General features: G+C 34.3%; 1 protein-coding gene across 1 annotated transcript in view; it reads left to right on the top strand.

Moving 5' to 3' along the window:
* LOC149790401 (uncharacterized) overlaps positions 1–26526 on the top strand; it is a 263333-nt gene that overhangs the window by 210854 nt on the left and 25953 nt on the right. Inside the window, exons 35-37 of the mRNA XM_089972455.1 lie at positions 14154–14239; positions 23017–23107; positions 25661–25810. Of these exons, the coding sequence (XP_089828581.1) occupies positions 14154–14239; positions 23017–23107; positions 25661–25810 (327 nt within the window). The remainder of the gene's footprint in view (positions 1–14153; positions 14240–23016; positions 23108–25660; positions 25811–26526) is intronic.

Genomic DNA, 26526 nt, shown 5'->3' with positions numbered 1-26526 from the left:
TATTCTGTGTTTAATTACAGTATGCATATTGCTAATCCAGTCTTTATCTGATATAGTATTCTATTGCTAACCCAGTCTGTTCTATATCTAACAACAGTATGCATATTACTAACTTAGTTTATTCTATATCGAGCTATAGTATGCATATTACTAGGTGGTTTATGCAGTTTTTTTTAAATATCTCAGGATGTCAGGTTTCAATGAATTCCTTTAAATAAATAAAAGTCCAATAAATTCCTGTATTTTTAATTTTTAAAATGGCAGATGTATTTGAATCATTTGTATCCATTGAACTCCATTTCAAATGTGCATGATGTTTAACTCCATACATTTCATTACTTCTTGTGTGTACTAGTATACCAGTAATGCTTGTTTTTTTTTTGTAATTTGGGCAGTACTTTTTAAATAATTTTTTCCCGTTCTTTTTCACCATTTGTTTTCTACAATTACTTGCATGCAGGTATTAAGAATTCATTTTTGGCATATCATATTTACACATAGATTATTTTAGAATATTCATAAAATTGTTTGCTTCATTTTACTGATCATGTATTTTTATACTCTGCTTAATATACACTTCATAAAAATTAGTTAAAACCAATACAGCAGAAATAGAGCTGCTGTCAACTAGAAATTTCTTTTGTGAAGAAGCTTCCTTTTGCAAATAAACCCTTAGCAAGATTAGGTATCTTAATTAAATCCTCTGAAGAGATACCAATGTCAGAGAGAATCTGTGATAGAAATCCAAGAGCTGACCAGACAGCTTATACTTTTCCTGGTTGATAAGGTCCATTGTTCGAAATAATTTGCATCATGTGATGTGTATTTCCAAACATGCCATTTTTTCCGTGACAGAGTTAGACATATATTTTTAAGTTTACTCAGTTACTGACTATCCTGTTGGTCCAGATTTTCTTGTGCATCATTCCAAATTAAAAGAAAGTCATTGTGCAACGATTTCTAAATTTTATTTTACAAGTCTTGTTGCCTATTTGATGTATATTAAAGAAAGTATAGAAGGGACACTTCAGGGAATATATATGGGATGGCTGTGAGGGGAGGAGGAGGAAGAGGCCATATATTCAGTTGCATAGCAACTGCCCATGCAACCCCTGCGACTGCAGGGGGTATGGATGGGGATCCAGTTGGGTTCCAAATTCCCATTTATTTATTTTTTTCTGTTGATATGGGCTCCCAGAATTACATTCTGCTGGAGTCAGGGTTGAGGGGGTGCATAATTTGATGGATGGGGATTCACTTGGGTTCCAAATTCCCATTTATTTTTTTTTTCTGTTGATATGGGCTCCCAGAATTACAGCTGGAGTCTGGGTTGAGGGGGTTCATAATTTATTTTATTTCTAGACCATTGCATGCATTCTACTAGTACACACAATAAGTAAGCTGCTTTAAAATTAGTAGGATCCAATAACACACACCACTGGTAGTTAACAAGTAGTATTGGAGAAGGTTCTGTTTCTGTAAGACCAAATATTCATTGAAATCATTTGGAAGTCCTGACAATTCCTTAAAAGCATTTGGAAGTCCTGAAAACTCCATGAAAAGTCAGTGAAAAAACTCTAGAGTAACAATAACCATGTACTAAACCAATCTCTATCTTACTACAATATGTTTCTTGCTAATCAAATCCCTGTTCAATTGCAGTGTTTTTTGCTAACCAAATCTCTAATTACAGTATGCTTATTGCTGATCTATAATTACAGTATGCTTAATGCTAGCCAAATCTGTCTAATTACAGTTTGCTTATTGCTAATCCAATCTCTGATTACACTTTGTTTATTGCTAACCTAATCTCTGAATACAGTATGCTAATATTGCTAATCCAATCTCTAATTGCACTTTGTTTTTTGCTAACTTACTCTCTAACTTTAGTATGCCTATTGCTAATCCAATCTCTAATTACAGTATGCTTATTGCAAACCTAATTTCTAACTGCATTGTGCTTATTGCTAATACAATCTCAGTCTACTTAAAGTATTTTTATTGCTAATCTCTGGCTACAATATGCTTATTACTAACCCAGTCTGTATTGAAAATAGTACTAACCCAGTCTCTAACTATAGTATGCTTTTTACTAACCTGGTCTAACTACATCATGCATATTACTAACCCAGTTTTATATTAACTTTATATGTTAACATATTTTCAATAACCAGGAAAATCAGAAGGCAACAAGCTTAAAGATATGTCCACCAAACCCAAGCTTAGTGAATTTAGTGAGCGCAAATTGAGTTTTGCTGTTACTGATGTGTCTGCCAAACCTGAGTTCAGAAAGCGGAAATCGAGTATTTCCAGCACAGACAGGTCCACTGATATAGCATGTAGAAAGCGCAAATTGAGTTTAGCCTATGCTAGCGAACAAAGACGGATGTCACAAGATGATCAGATGCCTTTCACAGATCTAATGATTAAGGGTAGGTAATGATTCTTAGAATCTTTACAAATTTATCAAAATACCTACCAACCTCCCTCATGCTGTTTGGAGGAATTTGAGACTCAGAATGTGTTTTGATGTCGTAAGTGGGAGGAGGACAGTGCACTTGACCGAAGATGTACCTGGAAACTGGATGTAACTGGAAATTCAAATTTGAATGAAAGAAAATAAACATTTTTTTTTTTAAAGCATTTAAATAATAATACTTTCAAACAGGCAGTAGTTACTTGACTTAGCATTGTTGTTATTATCATCACTACAACACTATGCACATGCATAATCACAACCACACTTACATTAAATTAAAAAAATACAACACATTTCTGTTTTAAGTTCATTGGACAGTGCAATAAAGTCTAAACTAAATGTACTCTTTGCTGCTGTCAATTTTTGCAAGGGTTGGGAGTGAAGAAAGCACAAATCAAGAACATAAGAATTTATCTTTGCATTAATAGAGACTGGATTATTCTGTTGTTTAAACATCCCTTAAGATATTGAATTTTTCTCAGCATAGTTAATGATTAATTATTCTACATCTGCATTGCTGAAAGGGAATTTCATAAATGCAATGCCATACTTATTTTGGGATTGAGCTCAGCATTTACACATTGTTCCGATGCTGAGTGGAGTTATGGACCAACTATTTAATTTTCTGGGGCCTGGGTTAGTAATTGCTATGGAAAAAAAATGTTCAGGCCCAAATAAGCTTGAATAATAATATTGTTGTGGTTTGTTGGAAAAGTGGAAAAATAAATTCAATGTATTAGTTAGGAAAAAAATTCTTGAGTTAGAATTAAGAGAAAATTATCCTGGTTGAAACAAAATCTCATGCCACACTGCAGACATCGTAGCAATATTATTTAAAAATTGTTAAGGCTACGTTATAATTTCAAATCACACACACACACAAACACACACACATTTTGACTTAAAAAATGAATCACACCTCCACATTATTTCAACTGCTCCAACAATATATGGAGTGAAGTCCAACTTCAAATAGACATTGCCACTGATTTTGAATTTGCCTAACTTCAAATGAGTCTTAACACAGTAAGTTATGTAATATGTAAAAGGGTGTTTGTTTATATCTGACTGTCTTATCTCCTAATCACCTTTGTGACAATCAGCTGTATAAACTACCCCAAGGTAATTGTTGTTGTTGTTGTTGTTGTTCTAGGGATTAACACCATTTTTCAGCACAAGGTAGGCCATACATGGCAGCCAGTATAAGTGGTGGAGGAAGAACCCTGGAAAACCCAGGGAAGAACCACCGACGCACAAGAAGCTACTGGCAGGCTTTCCCACATACCCACACTAGCCGAGCATTGGACTCGAACCCACACAGACAGAGGTGAGATGGCAGTGATCCGGAACGGTGAGCGCTTTAGACCACTAGGCCACTCAGGCGCCCCCCCCCCCAAGGTAATAGTGTTCCTTGAGAATTAAGCACTTTCGTTTATTGTTCATACAGGTTACATAAATGAATGGTGATGTCATGAAAGCTCTCACTCTCTCTTTTTCTCTCTCTAGTAATATAACTGAAAATCTTATTTTTCAAAACATTACCATAGCAGGATTTGGCACTAAAAAAAAGATTTTTCATGTGACATGTTTTGTATATCATATAAACTGAATTTTCACTAATTTTACTGTCCTGTTAAGTAAATATGAAATTTTTATTGCATTACTTTTAAACCAATATTTCCAGTTTCCAGTATTTCTTTTGTTATATTTGATACAGATTTGTTTTATGAAAAAATATACATGATCAAATACAAATGGAATCATTATATGAAACCTGTAAGTCTCAGTAAATAATTGTTCCTTTGTTAAAGAGAATAATCAGCACATAATACTTCTTTGTCAGTGAAATCTTGATAGGAACTTTATTGTAGCATGAAATTGGATAATACAGGAAAATTACAAAAGGCTCTGCTTTGATATTTCCTGATTCATAACACATGTATCATTATTTGTAATTCACCTCCACTATCCAGTCCGTACAGATAAAAGATTATACATATAGTTACAACTCTAGGTCTGCATCTGAGTAACAGAAGAAAGTGAAAATTTGAGCAAAATTCAATTAACAATTCCCTATAAAACAAAATGAAATTTCAAAAGACACTTACAGTATCATGAATGAAATCCCCAAAAATAATAATTTTATTTCCCTAGAATACAAAATGAAATTGTGTTGATGTGCCAATAGTCTTGAATGTATTGATGTACCACATTGATACAGTCCAGTATGTTTTTGACTGAGTTCTCAATAATTCCAAAGTACTGTTTTAATCCAAAATGTCAATGAACATTTTATATTTCCAGTCAGTAATTTAAATAAATGATTCCTCTCAAATCATATCTGAACACAACTGAAAATGATTCCACAGACTGATCTTACAACACAAATGAAGACTGTTTATAAAACATCTACATCTTCAGTTATTTAAAATGTCACCTGACCTATGATGCAACAGAATACCCTTAGTTTCTCTCAATGTGAGTAATTTCCAATGTAAATTTCCATCAAATTCTCAACATGTTCACTTTGAGAACATTCTAAGCTCAAAAACATGGTCAGGCCTTTAACTCAAATTTTAGTAAATATCGTAAAATAACATGACCAAAATCAGGTATGCACAACTCTCAACATGACAAAAGTTAGGTACACAATTTCAATTAAGTATACATAACAATATCCACACCCTTACTGAAGCTCAGCCATTCTTTCTGCATAGGTCCTAGGCAGCAGTTTGGAGTCGGCTTCATGGTACATACATGTACTTCCTGGGAGGGGTTAACTTGGTGCATCCATGCACATTAGTTTTACATTTTAGTGCTGTTATGCATATTTAGTTTCTTTTGTGTGCTTGACCTTTGTCCATGAGTTAACAAGTTTTAGTGAATACCTGATTTTTGTCTTGTAAGTTATAAATATATCTTTACTTGGGTTTGATCCGAAGACCATTAAGAGGATTGAGTTTTTTCAGAAAATGTTAGTGTGTCATAGTGGTTATATATATATATATATATATATATATATATATATATATATATATATATATATATATGGTTCAGATCAACAAGATTATTCATTCCTCTTTTAATGTCAATCTGTAGAAGAATTTGCTCTTGTGTTCAGATATAATTTGAGAGGAATCATTTGCTTAATTTTATTCCTTGGAATTACAAAATGATCATTGACATTTTGGGATTGTTGTGAATTCATTCAAAGACATTCTTGATTATATCATCGTGATACATCGATATTACTGATACATTGGCAAATGCAAGACTATTGGTACATCAGCCCATTTAAGACTGGAATTCATTAGTAATGCCACTGGAATTCATTATGACACTAATCCTTTGGACTTGTGATATAACTTTTGGGATCATTTGTGATTTAATTCACATTATTGTAAGTTCCTTTTAAATTTTCACTTAGGGAAATAATTTGCTGAATTTTACAAAACTGGTTAGGTCACTTTTTTTGCACACAGTATACATTGTACCTGGATTCATGAAACTTAGCGATGGAGTGGATCCTGATGATTTTTAATACACCCTCATCACAAAAATATTACTCACCTATACATGTATATCATGCTTCACTGCAGTTAAATTTTGTGTTTTGAGTATATTTATCAAGCTCTATTCTTGCTAGGGTCATCAAATTATATGATTTTAAGTCTCTCTCTATTAATGTGGCACCCATACCTCAGTTTAGGAATATCATTGACCATACATTTTACTGACTTTTGTTAAGTTTGTGTACTTAGCTTATAACTAAATAAGTTTTTGGTACCCTGTCATTCTTCACTGATTTTGGTTCAATCTCAAGTGCTATTTATGACTGAATCATAATATGGTGTGGGATGAATCTCTATTAATGTTACACCTTTGCCACAATGAAAGGTTATTGTGACCTACATGTAACAGTCCACTGGCTTAAGTTTTTGCATATAGTTCATGGTCAGTTGGCTCTTATCTGTTGTATATTACTTACAGTACCTGGAGTCGTGAAACTTGATGAAAAGATGTGTCATTAAACTAGATGATTGCATGTATTTCTCTTAGTCCTTGACCTAACCATAAAAGGTCACTGTTACCATTATTTCACAATTTACTGGCTTATTTGAAGCATTTACATTTATGTGATGACCACATTAATGTTTGGCATGCTGAGCACATAGTATCCTTTCTTGTTTCAATGCAATGTATCTCTTGATGAGCACCACTTTTTCATTTCAAATGTAGGTCACTATGGCCCGCAGTTTACACTTTACTGACATAGGTTAGATTTTGTTTATCTTCATTTCACGGGTAGTGTTCATGCAGGAAGCATGAAATTATGTTGATGATATGCTTCTCTGTTATGACCACGTCTTGTACTCAGTCTTTGATTAAGTTTTTTAGATAGCTCATGTTGACGCAAGTTTTGGGCATATTATGTGTAAACTTTCCTGCCTAAAATAATAAAGCTTAATGAGTGGATGCATGTTGATAAGCTCTACATCCTCTTTGCATTTTTAACACAATTTTCATATATGGGGTGGGGTAGACAAACTTAGGAGTTTAATCCCAATTGTTATCATGTTTTTGAAAGTCAGATAACATTACAAATCCATTTGACGTTTTCCAAATTTCAGAGGGCAGGCAGCTAAGATGCCAATTCCTGGTAAAATATGAAGTAAAACTTGACCCCATTTAACCCATCAGTCTAATCTCATAGCATGGTCTTGTTAGCTTATGAATTTGAAGTCCCCACTTAATTTGTCAATCAGATCTTTAAATATCAAGTAATCTATTAACATATAATGATAACATCAGTTGTAGTTTATTGGCAAACTATATCTACTGCTCCTGTCAGTTGAATTCTTTATTGATAAACAATTACAGTTTGATTAAAGTGTAAATGGTAGAAAAGGTAGGGTGACTTGAGACAATTTACTGTACTGTGTCATTAGTGTTGTTTGTATATATGTAAAAATTTGCTCTCCTTGTATGTATCAGTTCAAACCCTATGCTAAGTAAGTGATACGTAAAGTGTTTCTGTGCACCTGCTGCAGTTGATTGTGTTTTCTAATATTGAAATGAGAGATTGTTATATAGGCAGTGTTTCTTGCATGACAAGTAACATGTTGCCTCCATTGTCATTTTTTATTAAGTATGCTTATTTCAGATAAAAACTTTTTAATGACATTTTGAAAATTACTAGGTCTCAAGGATCACTTTGTCCCAGTATTAGCAGTACTGTGATAGTTGTAATTATATTTTTAATTTGATGAAATTTGACCCTTTTCAGTGTCCACTAGCATGTATCATGTTCAGTTATTTTTGTCCAAAATATCTCTAACAAGCAACTGTGTTTTAATTTTTTTCATATGGCAATTTCAGAATTGTAACTAGCAAAATTCTAGCTTGCTATCATTCAGTTTGAAGCCCTCATATTTTTTAAGGTAGGTGATAGAGTTTTTTAATAAGTAAATGCAGTTTTGTAAATAAATCTTTGGCAAAATTTTTCAAATTATGTGAAGTTTTTTTTATAGAATAAAAATCTTCCAGAATTTTGTACAAGTTGGGGATGTGCCTAATATCAGTCATGGTCTTATCATTGGTGAAAAGTTATCTTTACTATAGCTGTGTTATTGACAAATCCCAAGACTGCTATCCCAGTCAATAAGAGAAGCATTACATGATCATGCATTTAAGCTTTAATTGTCTTGCCCGAAGTGAGAGGATGCATCACACACTAATGGTTTGAAATCTGTATTCGCTGGTCAAAAGTGAGTACCCACGAGAGTAAAAAAAGTCTTCATCATTTAGTGAAATAGGGATTTAGATGGTCATTGTGCAGAGAAGAATTATTCTGTAAACTCCATTTCATTAGGGTGCATAAATAAGTGTATCATCTTCAGTATGAAACTGTGAACTGATAATGAGTGTTATTTTTAGACCTCTCTGGTGATGTAAACATGACATGGTGTCTCAAGCAGAAAATAAAACATTTAGCCATGAAAGATTTTGTGGACTAGAAAAATATATGAAATTAATGGAATGTCATGTTCAGCAATTGAGAAGTATTGAAAGAGAATTTCATGAAAAGGGAAAAGTGGAAAAGGAGAAACCAGTTGGTACCCAGAGACCGAAAGTCAAAAGCACAGACCTCAGACCTGGGTCTTTTTGAGGATATATGGCAAAACTGTTGCAGAAAGACTACATAAAACTATATTTTGGACTACAGATCTCTGACATGTTGTTGTTGGCTTTGGGTCTTTCGATCAACCTTACTCCATAGGATTTTGTGATTTCATTCCTAAGTAATTATAAGCTGTGATAAGAGCCAAAGGATTACTTGCAAAGTTTTATATATGTAAGTACTATTTTCTGACCTATTTTTGTCATGTCAGCACAAATGGACACAAATGAGCCAGTATTATAGATTTAACTATACACAGAGTAAAAATTCAGTTACATAATACTTCTTCATTTTTCATTTGATTTGCATGAAATTTTCACTCTCAATTAAGTCTCTAAAAAGTGGGGATGTTTTCAAAAGAAACAAATTGATTTTACAGAAAATGTTATGTTATGAGTGGGATTGGTTCTCTCAGTTCTTGTGATTGGTCAGTTTAATTCCATGCAGATTACCCATAAATATCCAAAGATAAGACTGTCACCAGCTTTTATACATAGGTTTGGCCAATTTGTATTTAAGACAGTTATGTCCTGAGTATAAGGCCATCCCATACAACTTTTGCACAGATTAATTTCAAGGGCAGGGTCCTTAGGCTGATCATTGAAGTGCTAAATAAGTGACAGGGTTTTACAGTGGTTGTAGAGAACATGGGTTGCTTATGGTAATCAGGCACACATTTCCTGTGACAGATTGAATCATAATTGATTTTCCATGTTGTTGTAGAATCATAGCTTTCACATATGCTTAAACTAGTGACCCAGTAATCATGCAGATGCAAGGAGTTCCATTTCATCTCTATCATCTAGTGCAATTTTAATGTGTATTAGGTTTCAAATGAATGGATGTGGAGATTAGCCAGTGTGAGGTTTCAAATGAATGGATGTGGAGATTAGCCAGTGTGAGGTTTCAAATGAATGGATGTGGAGATCGGTCAGTATGAGGTTTCAAATGAAAGGATGTGGAGATTAGGCAGTGTAACATTTCAAATGAAAGGACGTGGAGATTAGCCAGTGTGAGGTTTCAAATGAATGGATGTGGAGATTAGGCATTGTAGGGTTTTAGATGAATGAATGCAGAGATTGGGCGGTATGAGTTTTCAAATGAATCGATGTGGAAATTAGGCAGTGTATGGTTTCAGATGAATGGATGCAGAGATTAGACAGTGTGAGGTTTCAAATGAAAGGATGTGGGGATTAGGCAATGTAGGGTTTCAGATGAATGGATGCAGAGATTAGACAGTGTAAGGTTTCAAATGAAAGGATGTGGGGATTAGGCACTGAGGTTTCAAATGAATTGATGTGGAGATCAGCAGTGTAGGGTTTCAATTAATGGATGCAGAGATTAAGTGGTGTAAAGACTGGATGGCTGGATGGATGTAGATAGTATAAGGTTTCTAATGAATGGACGTGGAGATTAGGCAGTATAAGGTTTCAATGGAAATAAGGACTGTGAGGTTTCAAAAGTATGGATGCAGAGATCAGGCTGTATTTTGTACACTTATGAATCTAACAGCATTCTTTCATTGTAAATATCAACCACACATACTGATGTGTCATACTGAGGTAACAACAAGCAGTACAGACCTGTATATATTGTCCTAGAGGAGCTGGAGTGACTCGGACTGGTTAGTGCACTGGAATCACAAACCAAAAGTCACATGTTTTAATACTGCCCAGATCAGCTTGGGTTAGGTGCTGCAATGTGTCTCTTTACTCTCAATATCTCAGCTATATAACCTTTCCTGTAACTGTGCCATAAAACTATCAATCAATCAATCAATCCGTCAATCAGTCAGTCAATCCCTCAATCACAAAGTTGTATCATTTTATCACATATGGATCTGCAGATATGTAAATTATTATTTGTTCATCATGTACATTTAAAGTAAATGACAAGATTTATTCTTCGAACACTGTTTCACCTTGGGGTAAATACAGTATCGTATATATTTGCTTAAAAGTTGAGCTCAACTACAAACAAGATAGACCCTGATCTGCCATCACAGAGAGTGCTGGCAAATCAGGGTCTGTCTGTTTGTTCTACTGATCACTCCTGAGAAACTACATAGATCCAGATCTGCCTGTGCCTTATGCAGTGGCAGATTTGGGTCCTTGCAATTTGCAGTTGGACTAAAATCCATATTAAGCTAATATTGATGTGGGTAGAATAAACAAGTCTGAAATAATTTATTATAAATTGTCTGAAGCATATTTGAAATATTGGTAATAATGGAACATAGTCAATGCTCAGCTTTTGTGTAATGTACTGGCAGATGAGGGTCATCTGTGGAAATGCTGGTTTAACTAGTACCAGGACAAGATGAATGGGATTAACAGCATGAAAAAATCAATTTGGTTTCACCTGTCTTAGACATCATGATATTGATTACAGCAAATTATCAAATATTCTCTGCAACCAATTTTATCTATGGACAAGATTTTGAAACTGGATGGTTGTACTTGCACAGGTAAGAGGGTCTGGTTATCAAAACAAACCCATTACATAACTGACCAGTTAGGGGTCTGTTTAGAGGTTTGTTTACTTCTACAGCTTAGAGAAAGTGAAGCGCAGCTGAGTTTATCCTCTGTATGGCTGCAGCTCTGTCTTCAGATTTATTCCTTACATTGAGAATCAAACCTTGACAAATCATTACTACTGTTTCCAATCCTTTTCTGTTCTACTCTCAGTATCATACAGTTATCTTTTGCTTTCCCACTCCTTTAACTTTTCCTTAAATGAAATTATAGATAAATATGCTTCAATGCATCTTTCTACATTTACTTCAAAATAGTTTTATATAGCAGAGGGTCTTATGGGATATTAATTTTGTAAACTAATTAGTTACCCTCTGAAAATAAAAACTTTATTACTACTACTATTATTATTATTATTATTATTATTATTATTATTATTATCATTTTATTATTATTATTTAAAAAATATTTGGATATGGTTGTTTTTATTTTGGCATTTTGCAACACAGCAAGACTTTGAAGATTAGATAGAACTCAGACAAGAAGAATTAAATGCCCTGCCCAAGGACACTTAATGCTCGCTAGTCTGGGTTGATTGTATGGTAGGAATCAAACACAGGCCCCATTTGGTCATAAATACAACACCTTAACCACTAAACAATGGAGGCACCAAAAAATAGATTAATAACATTGATGTTTTTAGTAGATATAAATATCTTCTGTGACACAGAAGTACAGGCCTCATGGAAGTATGAGAATGTATTGTAATTTGTCAAAACTTCTGCAGTACTTGTTGGTGTATAATTTACAACTAACTACAGATGTCAGCAATTTAAATCATCTGTCTCATAATCGGCTGACAGATCAAGATGCACAAAGTGTATTCTACTTGTTATTTCAGCAGAACAGTATAGACCCTAATCTGTTGGTGTCCAGACACTAATATAGATCCCTATCTGCTGGTTTGTATAGACATTGACTTGATGGTACCTAGATTCTGATGTGCTGGTGAATGGACTCAAATCTAGACCCTTATTAGTTGGTGTGTAGGTCTTCATCTACAGGTGTATTGACCCTGATAAAGAGTTGTATGAGCTGATGAATATGTCTGTTTTTGGGTGTATAGACCCTGATCTGCTGGTGCATACAGATCCTAATCTGCTGGCATATTGATTTTGATGTATTGGTGTATAGACCCTAATCAAGACCCTTATTAGCTGGTGTTTAGATCTTTATCAACAGGCATATACACCCAGATATGGACTTTTATCAGCTGATCAATAGATCTGCTGTGTTTTTTCTACAGATCCTGAGCCATTGGCATGTAGACTCTCATTGCTGGTATACAGACCCTGATCTATTTATGTGTAGACCCTTACTCTGCTGGTGTTTAGCCATGATCTACTGGTGTTTGTACCCTAATACATACCCATATCTGCTGGTGTATAGCAATGATCTATTGGTGTTTTTACCCTAATACAGACCCCTATCTGCTGGTGTATAGCCATGATCAACTGGTGTATTTATCCTGATGTACTGGTAGAACCTCTATCTGCTAGTGTATCCCATGATCTATTGGTGTTTTTACCCTGATATAGGCCCTTATCTGCTGGTGTATAGCCATGATATACTGGTGTATGTACCCTGATATAGACCCTTATCTGCTGGTGTATAGCCATGATATACTGGTGTATGTACCCTGATATAGGCCCTTATCAGCTAGTGTATAGCCATGATATACTGGTGTATGTACCCTGATATAGACCCTTATCTGCTGGTGTATAGCAATGATATACTGGTGTATGTACCCTGACATACACCCTTATCTTGTGTATAGCCATGATATACTGGTGTATGTACCCTGATATAGACCCTTATCTGCTGGTGTATAGCAATGATATACTGGTGTATGTACCCTGATATAGACCCTTATCAGCTTGTGTATAGCCATGCTCTACTAGTGTATGTACCTTGATATAGACCCATATCTGCTGGTGTATAGCCATGATCAACTGGTGTATTTATCCTGATGTACTGGTAGAACCTCTATATGCTAGTGTATCCCATGATCTACTGGTGTATGTACCCTGATATAGACCCTTATCTGCTGGTGTACAGCCATGATCTACTGGTGTATGTACCCTGATATAGGCCCTTATCTGCTGGTGTATAGCCATGATATACTGGTGTATGTACCCTGATATAGACCCATATCAGTTTGTGTATAACTATGATCTACTAGTGTATGTACCTTGATATAGGCCGAGATCGTTTGTTGTATGTACCCTGATAAAGACCTTCATCAGTCAGGTGTATAGACCCTGATCTGTATTCGTAGGGACTCCAATCTGATGGTTATAAGCCCAGATTTACTGGTATATACACCCTGTTCTGCAGATATACACACCCTGATCTGTTGGTGTATTTAGACCCAGATCCACTTGTGTGAAGACCCTGGTTTGCTTGTCTATAGACTTGTTTTATGGGTTTAATACCATTTTTCAGCACAGGATAGGCTACATATAGTGTTAGTATATCTGGCAGAGGAAGAACCCTGGAAAGGACCACCAACCTATGAGAAGCCACTGATAAGCTTTCTCACATACCCAGGCTGACCAAGCCAAGACCCTAACTGACATAGAGGTGAGATATCAGTGACCAGTAGAAATGAGCACCTTTGATGACTACGGTACATAGCCACACAGAGCCACTTATGTGTAGATCCAGATTCACTGTTGTGTAGGCCATCATCCACTTGTGTTCATATCTTTATCGGTAAATATAGACCTTGATCTGCAGGGGGATGGAACCTGATCTGCTAGTGTATAGCCCTGATCTGCTGGTACCTTATGCAACAGGGTCAGTGCTATTTGCATTTGTTTGCGACATTGTTATACACAGACATATATGGCAGCAATAAGTAACTGGTAATGATACATGCACACTTCTATGACAAAGGTATAGACTTAGATACTTTGTTTTACAGTCTTCTTTGATGGTTATTCATTTTGCATTTCAGAAGGTCAGGAAGAATCTGGTATTGGAGTACCTGTACCTCAAGAGGAATCTGACATTCAGTCAGTAGCTGCCAGTATACATAGCCAGGTAATTAATGTACATGCATGTCTTATTTTAGGAAATGCTAAGAAATCATTTTGTATAATTTCCTTTGAACAGATGTGAAAATTTTCAACTAATTAGCTGATTGGAGCTATCTTTGCCATTATTTCCATTTTTAATGGCTTTTTCTGATCAAGTTATTTATGTCCTTATGAAATTAGGAATCAATGACTATGGAAAAATAAAACATGAATTGTGTTATGCTATTTAATATACATTGGATACGACAGTGTTATTGAAAGTGAGAGTTGACTCACGTCATCCAAGATTTAAATTGGTTGCAATTTTGTAATTTATGTTTGAATGAAATCTAGCGACAAATAAATGTTGCTTTGTTGTGAAAAAGTAAACATACATTTTTCATTTAAGGATCCTAATGATCACATCAGTTCAATACTCTGTACCATTTCAGCTGTAACTGTGTACATGGATTCTGTATTCTGTACCATTTCAGCTGTAATTGTATACATGGATTCTGTATTCTGTACCATTTCAGTTGTAATTGTGTACATGGATTCTGTATTCTGTACCATTTCAGCTGTAACTGTATACATGGATTCTGTATTCTGTACCATTTCAGCTGTAATTGTGTACATGGATTCTTTATTGTGTACCATTTCAGCTGTAATTGTATACATGGATTCTTTATTCTGTACCATTTTAGTTGTAATTGTGTACTTGGATTCCATATTCTGTACCATTTCAGCTGTAATTGTGTACATGGATTCTGTATTCTGTACCATTTCAGCTGTAATTGTGTACATGGATTCCATATTCTGTACCATTTCAGTTGTAATTGTGTACATGGATTCTGTATTCTGTACCATTTCAGTTGTAATTGTGTATATGGATTCCATATTATGTACCATTTCAGCTGTAATTGTGTACATGGATTCTGTATTCTGTACCATTTCAGTTGTAATTGTATACATGGATTCTGTATTCTGTACCATTTCAGTTGTAATTGTGTACTTGGATTCCATATTCTGTACCATTTCAGCTGTAATTGTGTACATGGATTCTGTATTCTGTACCATTTCAGCTGTAACTGTGTACATGGATTCCATATTCTGTACCATTTCAGTTGTAATTGTGTACATGGATTCTGTATTCTGTACCATTTCAGTTGTAATTGTGTATATGGATTCCATATTATGTACCATTTCAGCTGTAATTGTGTACATGGATTCTGTATTCTGTACCATATCAGTTGTAATTGTGTACATGGATTCTGTATTCTGTACCATATCAGTTGTAAGTGTGTAATCACATGGATTCAGTATTCTCTTGTAGTTTATAGTTCTGTTTTGCAGTTAGAAAGGACCTGGATTAGGGTAAGAAAATAAAAGTTCATTTCATTCACAAGTCCATTTCCACCATACCTTTTGAGCATTCTATAAACGAGCAAGCAAAGAAATTTAACTGTTTTAAATGAAATAATTATTTTTGTGATATATACATTTTTAACAGGTGTAGAATAAATTTGTTATTGACATTCTTTAACTGAAAATGAGAATGAAAACAATGTAGGTAAGAAAATAAATGTCCATTTTATTTACAGCATTCATTTCTGAATAGGAAGGAGCTGCTGGTGGGATTAATATTTGATTGATGGGTACATTAAAGCAAGCAGATTACATTAGCAACAAATTTTAAGTCAGCTTAGATTGGAAAATACAAGTTCCTTTTATCTCTAAAATATTCATTGGTATCATATGAATTTGTCATTCATATCAAGTGGTCAATTGATTAAAGGATTAAAAATGTTTAAGAGCTTCAGTACATACATTAGCTGTAGTTGTGCAACTGAGGTTACGGAGAATTGCACCTCAGTGAAAGAAAGGAAATAAATGCCCATTTGATTCATATGTCCATTTCTGAACATTATAACACTATAGTAAGGAACAGTGGGGGAATAAATATTTGAATCACTGCCAGTGCTCTAAAAGCTGATTATATTTTTGACAGGATATTGTACAATACACCATTAATACTTTACCTACATAATAGATTACACAGGTAGAATAGACCCAGAGACCATTAGCTCTCTGAATAATAACGATTCTTTTATATTTCTCCATAATTTGAGTATCACTGGGCATGTTAACCCCCATAGAGCGTAACCATGCAGGGTTGGTTGATCTAAGGCATTTACACTTTTTCAGTATTCGCTTAATATCAGTTAGGATAATATGCTCTGACATATAATAATAAAACTTAATTTTGCAATAGTAACAGATATGAAATTAGTGACTGCGTTTATTCAGGACTAATTGGGTAAAAACTACTAGATCTAATCCAAAACTATAATTAACTAATGAATTATCTTGTTAGATATAATTAGATAGCTAGTTAATCACACACATGCACACATATGTATGTATTTCTCTGTCAGCTTGTACGTTTTATCTATTATAGATTGATTTGATTCAATTCAAATCCAATTTCAGATCATAGACTTCTCTTCATACAGTTCTCCCCCATTATAATGCATATAATGTGGATCTGCTATGAACCCCATGACCAAAAATCTTACCAATGTATAACAATAAAGGTTGAAAGAAAACAAGGTTAAAGACTGCAAAACTAGTACCATCAACATACGATATGTCATTACTGATAACGAATCTAATTTTCTGATTCATTTTAATTAATGATCAATATTGCGAGTATTAAGCTATAATGACTGTATGCAGCACTGAGAGGCAGATTCTCATAAGAGGCACAAAATGGCTAAAGAGTTGTAAATGAGAGTGTGTTTGTGTGATTTGGATTTTTAACGTAGCTTTAATTAAATTTTCAGTCATATCGCTATGATGTCTGCAGTGTGGCAGTTTATAGTAATGTCTTGCACTGGGGCATCATGTCACAGACATGTAGTATCATGTCCCACCCAGTCACATTATCCTGACATGAGGTTGACCAGTCCTAACACTAACCTCTTAATGCTGAGCGCCAAGCGAGGCAGGTGTTAGTACCATTTTTGTAAGCCTTTGACGTGACTCAACCGGGGATCGAACCCACAACCTCCCGCATCCAGTTGTAAATGATGTTCAGAATAATATGTTTACCATATATACTTGTTTATAAAATGAGACCAACTGCCAATAACATAGACTCTAATTTGCCATCTCATAATGTGCTAGCAGATTAAGGTCTGTGTTGTTTATTCAACTGGTTACATGTAATAAATTCTATAGATCCAGATCTGCCATTATATTATATGATTGCAGATCTGGGTTTATGCAGTTTGCAGTTGGACTCAACTTACAAGCAAGTATGTGCAGTAAGTACAGTACTTTAATCAGAATATTTTTGTGTGTAGTCATCAGAATAACCTCAAATAAAACTTGTTGTAAGTACACTAATTTTTAGTGGGATAACAATTTTTGTTGAGTAACCATTTTTGTAGATTTCATGGTTGCCACAAAGCTTCATTTAAAGACCCAATGAACAGTGATCCCTTTGTGAAATAATGGGGCTCATCCACAGTCTGGATATTTAGGAGCTGTTTAAAACCGTGCAAATTTATAACCACAAAATAAATGAATTAACAATATTTTTTTCATTGCTAAAACAATAAAGGCCTGTAGTCAGGTTACTAATCTACCATACAGGTTACTGATATACGTCATTTAGAAATCTGTTGGATCACGCTTGCTTGGAAGTCTTTTGTGTTGGTGGTAATTTGTCTTTTGCTTTTTAAAAGAGCCATTGTCAAAGGTCAAGTTATATACAAATGGAAATACTCATAGCACACTATAACCTGTCATTCAGAAATAGGTAGTCTGTAAACAGAGCTTGTCCCATTATATACCACAGTTGGTCCATTCATTAAGGATCAAGTGTAAAATGGTAACTAATCTCCCAAAGGAGTGGTCTTTGAAGTCAGGTTTTATTGTACAATAATTATTATAAAAAATGTCATATTTTTTTAACATTCCGCTGATCAGTATTCTAGTTAGGGACTTTAATGCAATTACAGCAGGAGTAGATCCAGAAATGTTTTTTTTTTTTTTTAAGAAGGCTGGTTAATTTTCCTTAAATATAGCCAACTTTCCCTTCTTTTTACTCAAAAGTGGGGCAAGTAATAAACATAAACTGTATTCAAACAGAATCCATATTTCTTGATTAGTACAGTAATTGTCATGGCAATAGTGTATACTAATTGCTTGATGAAGCTATGACAAGTTTTCAAGTCAATAATTTTTATTTTCTAAATACCATATCAGTGGAGGGTGAATATAGTGCTACATATGCGCATGTCTGACATGTCATATCAAATCATATCACGTGTCAAAATTATTGTTGTCGGTTCAGTAATTTTTGTGGATTATAATCAGATCTGGTATGAAACTTTGCATCAAGTAAGCCCATGCCAAATTTGACTCTTGTTTTTCTTTGAAAAATTTAGTAGAGTTAAAGTCCACCTGTTTTACATGTAAATTTGTTCTGTTTAACTTATCAGTTACATTATATTGGGGAGGATGTCAATGCTCATATTTCTGGTTTTAAGAATAATATTATTGAGACCTTTACACAATCAAAAAATTAATGGAACAATCAGCAAAAACAGACTGTGAATTAAAAAACCAATACAATATATACTCACCTATAAAAGTAAGTCAAGTTCAACTGCAAGCTGCACAGACGCAGATCTGCAGGCGTATTATGCTATGGCAGATCAGGATCTTATTGTTCACAGTTTGACATGACTTAAAGGTGGAGTACTTATGGTAATTCTCTCAGTACAGATGAACAGCTAAATGGACTGAAGGACAGGTGAACTGTACATAAGATACAGTAAAGCATAAGAATAAATAATAAAGAGGTATAGTGTGCTAAATATTTTAGTAAACAACTCTTACACGAATGTAAGAAACAGTACATATTTATAGGTTACTGCATTTGTATGGGAAGATATGAACAAGTTTTTCGAATGGAAATACTGCATGACCTAGGGAGTGCAGTATATCCATCCGACAGAATGAGTTCATATTTTCCCATATAAATACAGTAACCTTTTTATTATATGCTCATTTTTTTAATTCTACCTAATGCTTAATTATATTTACAAAATACACTACAAGAAACAAAGTAATTGAATGTATGCCATATACCAAACTAAATACCCATTCGCAGATTCATCATTACACAACAACATTATTACTGCGCACATAACTCCACCGAGATGAATTTGAACTTAGTCATGTGCTCAACATGTCTAGTTAAAAATGAAATTTGGAGTCATATTGTGAATGAATGCGAATTGCAACAACTTTTCCATTTGATCTGGAATGAATAGATATTGGTATTTTTTTTTTATTCTATGAAATTTCATGATTATGGATTGGATTTGTGTGTGACATTTCCACCTGAAATACATCGGACTGAAGAAGCGAGGGAGAAGCGTGTTGACATCTGCAAATTTTTTTCTGGTTCTGTCATTAAATGTTTGAAATCATAACGTGGGAAAAATATGAAGTCTTTCAATTGCAATTATCAAAAAGACGCTATGGAATTTAATGCTTATTTCATTTTGAGTGCAGTAAGGAGGATGTAATTGCACTTATATTTGAAATTAAAGTACAATTTCGAAATGTGTAATCAAGATTGAGAACCTATGACATGGCTTATGCAATTCAGATTTGCAGAACTAAGAAAGTACATTTTGAGGAAATTCAGGATGTAAAACTGAGTATATTTTTTTGCCATTCTTATCACCAGCTAAAGAAGACAGTATATGCCTTGTCACTTGTATGTTATTTGTAAGGACCTTTTCTTGCATCTGTTGCATAGCTAGCCTAAATCCAAAACATTGTATCAAAAAATTCATGCGGAATGTGCCAAAGCAGTTGGTAAGTGGCAGTCCATGAAACATCTGCTTTACTTCATTCAGAAGCAAATTTAAACAACCACAACGTTAAGTGCCTACTACGCAAGTGTACATGATTTGTTTACAAATCAAAAGTGCAGGCATCTGCATCCATTGTTTGTTTACAATAGAAAGTAGTTCCTTTATGCACATGAATGCAATATGTGTATTTGCATGCGAGTTCAGTATCGGGTAATATTGAACGATTCTGACAAGGTAAAGTTAACAAAGAAAAAAATGAGCATATAATACGTATAAATCTTTGGCATTTCTTGAGTGTGACTCTCAGCTACATGAGGTTAGTTGATGCAGTATCAGTATCAATGAGGCAGAAAGGCCAATATGGTTGAATGACAGAATTGTGAAGTCAGAATTGCCAGTGTTTCAAGGTTGAGTCACCATAACTTGTAAAATTTCTAGGACCTTACTCTGCAGAATGCCCAATGATATATTGGTGGCAAATATTGCTAGGAGTAGGTATGGCTGGTCAGCATGTCAGTATGACAGGTCTGGTTGCCACCTACAGGGAAGTGGAATTAGTAAACCCATGGGAGGTTAATGTGAAGACCTGAAGTTGGAGAGCAGGTCATATGTAACAAAACTGATGGCAGCAGTTCACTATAAGCAAACAAAACAATTCCACTCTCAATGCTGATCATTCATAACTGAATGATTGTTAACTGGGCTAATGCAGTACACAGCCCCCATCTCAGACTGGCATTTAGTCAATACCAAAATAGCGGGAATGTCCAAGGAAATAAACTTACATAATAGAACATAGCTGGAAACAATTATTTGTGTAAAATCTTTTAATTACATCAAATACCACATATTTAAGGCATCCATTGCAGAAACCTTAGTTTGTAATGGTCTATTTTACAATAATGCATTAAGAAGTATCAATTTTCAATTTTTCCCCCAAAATTGATGAAGTAAAATAAGAATTTGGAAATTGTATGTGTTTTTGTCAATTCTGTTAATTATTCTCATAATTAATTTTTATTTCTAAATTTACTGTAAGAAGAGTCATCCAGCTTAAAGGGGGTGGGGGATGGCAAAGTCATATTTATTTAATAAAGATTATAAAATGTGTTTTCCCAGTTAGTGATTGTAGGCCCTGCTTAATGGGAATAATAAATGACAACAGTCCTCACATGACACACACCTCCCCCACCCACCCCATCTAGTGTCCTGTGAAATATATATATTTTGTATTCATTATTGCAGAAATAAATTGTAGTTGCTTTTTTCCAGAATATGTTAGAGAAAAGGTAGTTTTATTTTGTCTTGCCCTAGTTTCATGGACAAAAAGCATGACCTTTGAATATGTATGCACATTTTAGTTGTGTATAAACCTTATCAGGTGAATGTTTAACCACTCAGGGCAAGATATGAAATTTGAGATTCCTTATTTTCATTCAGTCTTTTTGCAGTGTCTTGTTTAGTATCATTGATCCCATTATTGGCATACTGAACATGTTTAAATTCACCATAAAAGAGAAACTTGATTCATTTAAATACTAATCACAGTAAGTAACAAACCATGTGGCAGAAAACTTTATGTATTGTTTGAACAACTATATATGCTTGTGAGTTCTATATATGTGGAAAATAATATATTATACTTTCCTTGTATGGATGGCAAAAGATGGATAGTTTCTGATTTTCGGCAAAATGGATTTCAGAAAAAAGATGCTGCAACAGATATTTTATCGAAAGTTCGTCAGTATGAGAACTGTTTGCAGGTTCTTGCAATACTTAGACAGGTTTATGTAAGAAAGGTATGCCCCCAGGAATTTGACATCGCAAATATTTTGCTTATAGTAAACTGAAATGAGGGTTCAGTAAACGTAGATCTTCTTTAAGTTCTATATTGTGCCATCATTGAAAGTAAACATTTATTTTTCAGAACAGCAATATAATAAAGTAAAAGAATTCTCTTTTATTGTACAATTTTTAATGTCTCATCCACAATTTGATAATCATACTGATCCTTTTAAGAGCATTTTTATTAATCTTATCTGTATTCAGTGTGATGCTGGAGAATTAATTTGGGAATTCTTAATATTAGAGCTTTTCCTGGCTTAGTTACCCCAACTCCGACCATTATTGAGGCTATAAGATTCTTGAGAATTTCGGGGTACTGATACATGGTTTTATTGTTGGAGATCAAGTTTAACCAGTGACAGTGTCAGCAAGTAAAGTGGATAAACTGTTAAACCACCAAACTCAAGACTTCTCATTGAGATTGTAACACTTTGGAAATTTATATTGAAGAAAAACAAAAATAAAAAAATTGTAGATCTCTCCAAAAATCATGGCATTGTTAGGTGAAAGAAGGGTCATGATTAAATCAGAATGACATTAAAGCTTCTGTCACTGTAAATTCGCTGCTTTCAGGAATTTGTACCCTGTATTATTACCTGAAAACAGTTCACAGTTGGTTCAATAAGATCAAATTTGAAGGATTTTCTGAGGAAGATACATAGTGTTGTGGAAATTCATTGATACTGAAGGGAAGTTTGACAATTTCAGTAATTATTTCAAAACTTGTCATTTGTTAAGCATGTGACAAAATGAATCTTACATTTGTGTCAAGGCTTGCAAAGGAAAAAAATGATGGCATTCATTTCATAAATTTCATGTAAAATTGGTACATTTGTAAGATCTTCTTCATATATACCATAAATCACATTAAATTATTATTAATGAGGTATATATGGTTCTCGTCTGCCACAAACAGAATATGTTTAAGTTGCAGTAATATAACTAAATTAAGCTAATTTACTTCCAGGATCCCTGGTAATACCTCAGATTTATATGAATGGCTATAGTGAGTAGTCGATGGGGACCAATGTATTAATTAGGAATTTGTTGTTCATTTCAGGAACAATCCATGGGCGATGCTGTAAGCACACAGGACTCTGGGATTAGCCGTGACTTGTCATCTGATTTCGGTCATGAAAGAAGAGCTAAGTGTAAGTATCATATTCCTTTTTTATAACTTATTCATCAGATATGTCAGTTTTATGTTTAGTACGTATATAGAGTGAATTGACAGTTTTTATCTTTACTAGACACAGACAAGAAGCAAGGACCTGTCATCCATCATCCATCTGACAAAGCTCTGCTTATTAGCACTAGTTTGTTATTGCTGCTGCTTCATCCCACTAAGTCTTGATGGTTCTAAATGAACATTTTCCCAAATTTATATACAAAATGGATGGACATGCAAAAAATGAGGTTTTCATTAAAGAACTTATTATGATGTCTTGTCCTGCAAGAAAATGGTTCAGTCAGACAGCCAATATAGCCATCATGATGACTTGTCCTGCAAGAAAATGGTTCAGTCAGACAGCCAATATAGCCATCATGATGACTTGTCCTGCAAGAAAATGGTTCAGTCAGACAGCCAATATAGCCATCATGATGACCTCATGATAATCTCATTATTTTGTATTCTTCTTGAACAGATGGTCTTTATGGACATGGGATTTTCACTGAAAGATTTTTTATAATGTCTAGTTGTTCCTAAATGAACTTGGATGAATTGATATTCAATATGGCTTTCAGGGTGGCCATCTTGAAAATCTTTATACCATTACTCCTCATAACACAGGCTGTTGAATCAACATGGAGTATACACTGAAAAGACTTAAAACATCTTCTGTATGGATGGCTTTTAGTGACGTGGGTTTTTCTAACTGAAAGACTTCTTTTATGTCAAGTTGTTTCTAAGTGGAATGGTATCAAGCAGACAGCTGATTTGGATACCATTATGGCCATCTTGTTATCACTTCTCAACAGATTTTCATACTGGCATGTGGTTTTTCACAAATAGAATTTTCAGAACAAGTGTTGATCCTAAGTGAGAATGGTTCCAAACAGACCTCCAACATGATGACTGCCATGGTGGCCATCTTGAAAATCTTGTTTTTCAATAATGGCTGCATTGGCAGTTCTCACTGAAATAATGTATGCACTTGGTTCACAATGAAAATGGTGCAAATCTAACCAACAACATATATAAAATTTCATGAAGGACTTGGAAAGCTAGACTTATTTGACCTTGAGGTCAAGTCAGAGGTCACTGCTTGAATTTTTGTACAAAACTGGGTACGTTGGATTCTCTCCTGAATATCTTAGATGGTTTCAATACTCAGCAATTTAAAAAAATCAGCTGTGCTAAGAATTTATGTACTTTAAACTGACATCGTGAAAAAGAAAATTATGCTTCAAATTAATGTCTTGGAAACAACAGCCAATAGTTCTAAGCCAGCTGTGACAGGAAGTTAGAGCAGTTATTAAGCAGTGCTAAAGCAAATTTACTGCTGCTGAAATTTGCTCCCCCAAGATATCACATACAGAACAAGACCAATGTAGTTTGTACACTGAAAGAAACTTGGGACTTTATTAATTTCAAACAATTGTGAGAATTCTACACATTTATCAAACTTTTGAATTTGCATTTGTGATTGTATTTTGTACTGACCAACAGTCCACATGATGTATTTGAAGAATGAAGGACTAACTAAATTTACAAATGTCAGTTAGATTGGACATAATTCTTACAGATGAAAAGATAATTCATCGCACAAAATGTTTTAAAATAAAATAAATGTTTTCATTTTGATTCTTTTAGACAAGTATGAAAGATTGGAATTTGAAAGGATTGGGGGGCTTTGGAGAGTAACAGGGGGAGTGTTTCTTCTGATAATTGCATGTTTTGTGGCCCTACTTTCATTAGATTCAGTCCTGATCCACCTTTTCATTTGATTATAATGATAACTGATTTGTGATAACTTACATGGAGGTCTAATGGCTGAGTTCTAGTAAAGGTAAACAAGTTTACTTAATATTTCACCATGTAAAAGTAATAATAGAGGACTTGTACCTCAACACCAACCATATGTTTTTGACAGTTACCCATTCTGGGAATTACCATCTTCTGCAAAAGCATACTTGAATTACAGCTTTGCTCATATTTTCATAAAGATTTATGAGTATTTAATTTCTTTTTGTAGGATGTGGATTAGCGGTTAAATAATACAGCTGTTCTTTGCAGCATTCAAATTTTGTCTACTCTACTCTCACTTCTTCATGTTTACCCACCATTTCAACTGCAGGAGACAAGTCACTTCACCCCTAAATTTCATTCAACTCAGTATAATGGGATATAGTGTATGTGTGTATGTGTATAATTGATGCACTCATCCTAATGAGTACAATGCTAGCCTCTTGGCAGATAGTAGGTCACAATTACCTACTTTCAGAGTTTGAATAGGAATTATATATGGTTTGGTATTTATGGCACAGAAATGCAAGTATGGGCACAACATGGTAGCTGGTCTCAAGATGATCTGATGGCAAGATTCAATCCCACACCCTTTCACTTGCAAGACATGGATGTAAACTAATAAATCCACTGTCACTGTGGTGTCCTTAAGGGTTATGTGGTGATGTAGTAAGTGACATGCAGTGTTTTGTGGACTTGTTTAAGCAGTGCTTCATTTTTTTGTCCTCTCAAACAGTGGTAGCTACAACAAGCCGTAGATCTTCCAGACTGTCCCCTGTCAAGTCTGTCACAGGTTTGGAGACTTCCATGCGACAGAGTTCCACTGTCGAGAACGCAGCACAAACTTTCACCACGGAGGAGGTTGAAGCTCAGAGGAAGAAGGAAGGTACTGAAAATCACAGTAATTTTGCATCTTTCTAAATGTATGAATCTTAGACTTTCCTACAATGCATGCTACTATATAAAGTAATAGAGATTTTGTTTTTAAAAAATGGCATCGACTGTTCTTAGGAGAAGAAAGGCATGAAACATATGGATTGGAAGTAGATTAATTGAAGTACTGACAGTTAATAAATTTTGAAGCTATGCCCATCGATGTGTTTAATGGCTGAAATTAGATGTAGAAAACAACAAATTATTGAATCATACTTTTGAATAAAGTTTATGTGTGTTACGATTGAGCAGTAGTTTGTAGGAAATTTTCCATCAGGTGAAACCTTTGCCAGTCATTGAATTTATGAGATGCCAGAGTTTGAAATAGCTGGGAATGAAAATAATTGCATTACTCCCTTGATAACTCGTGCCCTTATAACATGGGGTCAGGCGTGGATCCCATTTTTTAAACTAGAAAATACCTCCAAAATTGATCCCTATTTGTTGAACTTGAAGAAAGTCGCTATCAAAAGTGGTAATGGAAGCTTTGATGTATCACTTGTTTCATCATCGAAAACGGTAGATAGGACCTGGAAATTTCAATCAACACAATGATATATCAAAATTAAAAATAGGTCATAAAAATTTTTACATTTTCTTTTCAAACAACATTCCTAGTACACCACAATTAATGATATGTAAGAAAATTTTGATCAATGAAAATTAAGT

The sequence above is a fragment of the Sinohyriopsis cumingii genome, chromosome 10 (genome assembly GCF_028554795.1).
Source record: "Sinohyriopsis cumingii isolate HCF-2022 chromosome 10, ASM2855479v2, whole genome shotgun sequence".
NCBI lineage: Eukaryota > Metazoa > Mollusca > Bivalvia > Unionida > Unionidae > Sinohyriopsis > Sinohyriopsis cumingii.
Note: the sequence above shows the minus strand (reverse complement) of the source record. Positions and strands in the feature narration are given on the sequence as shown.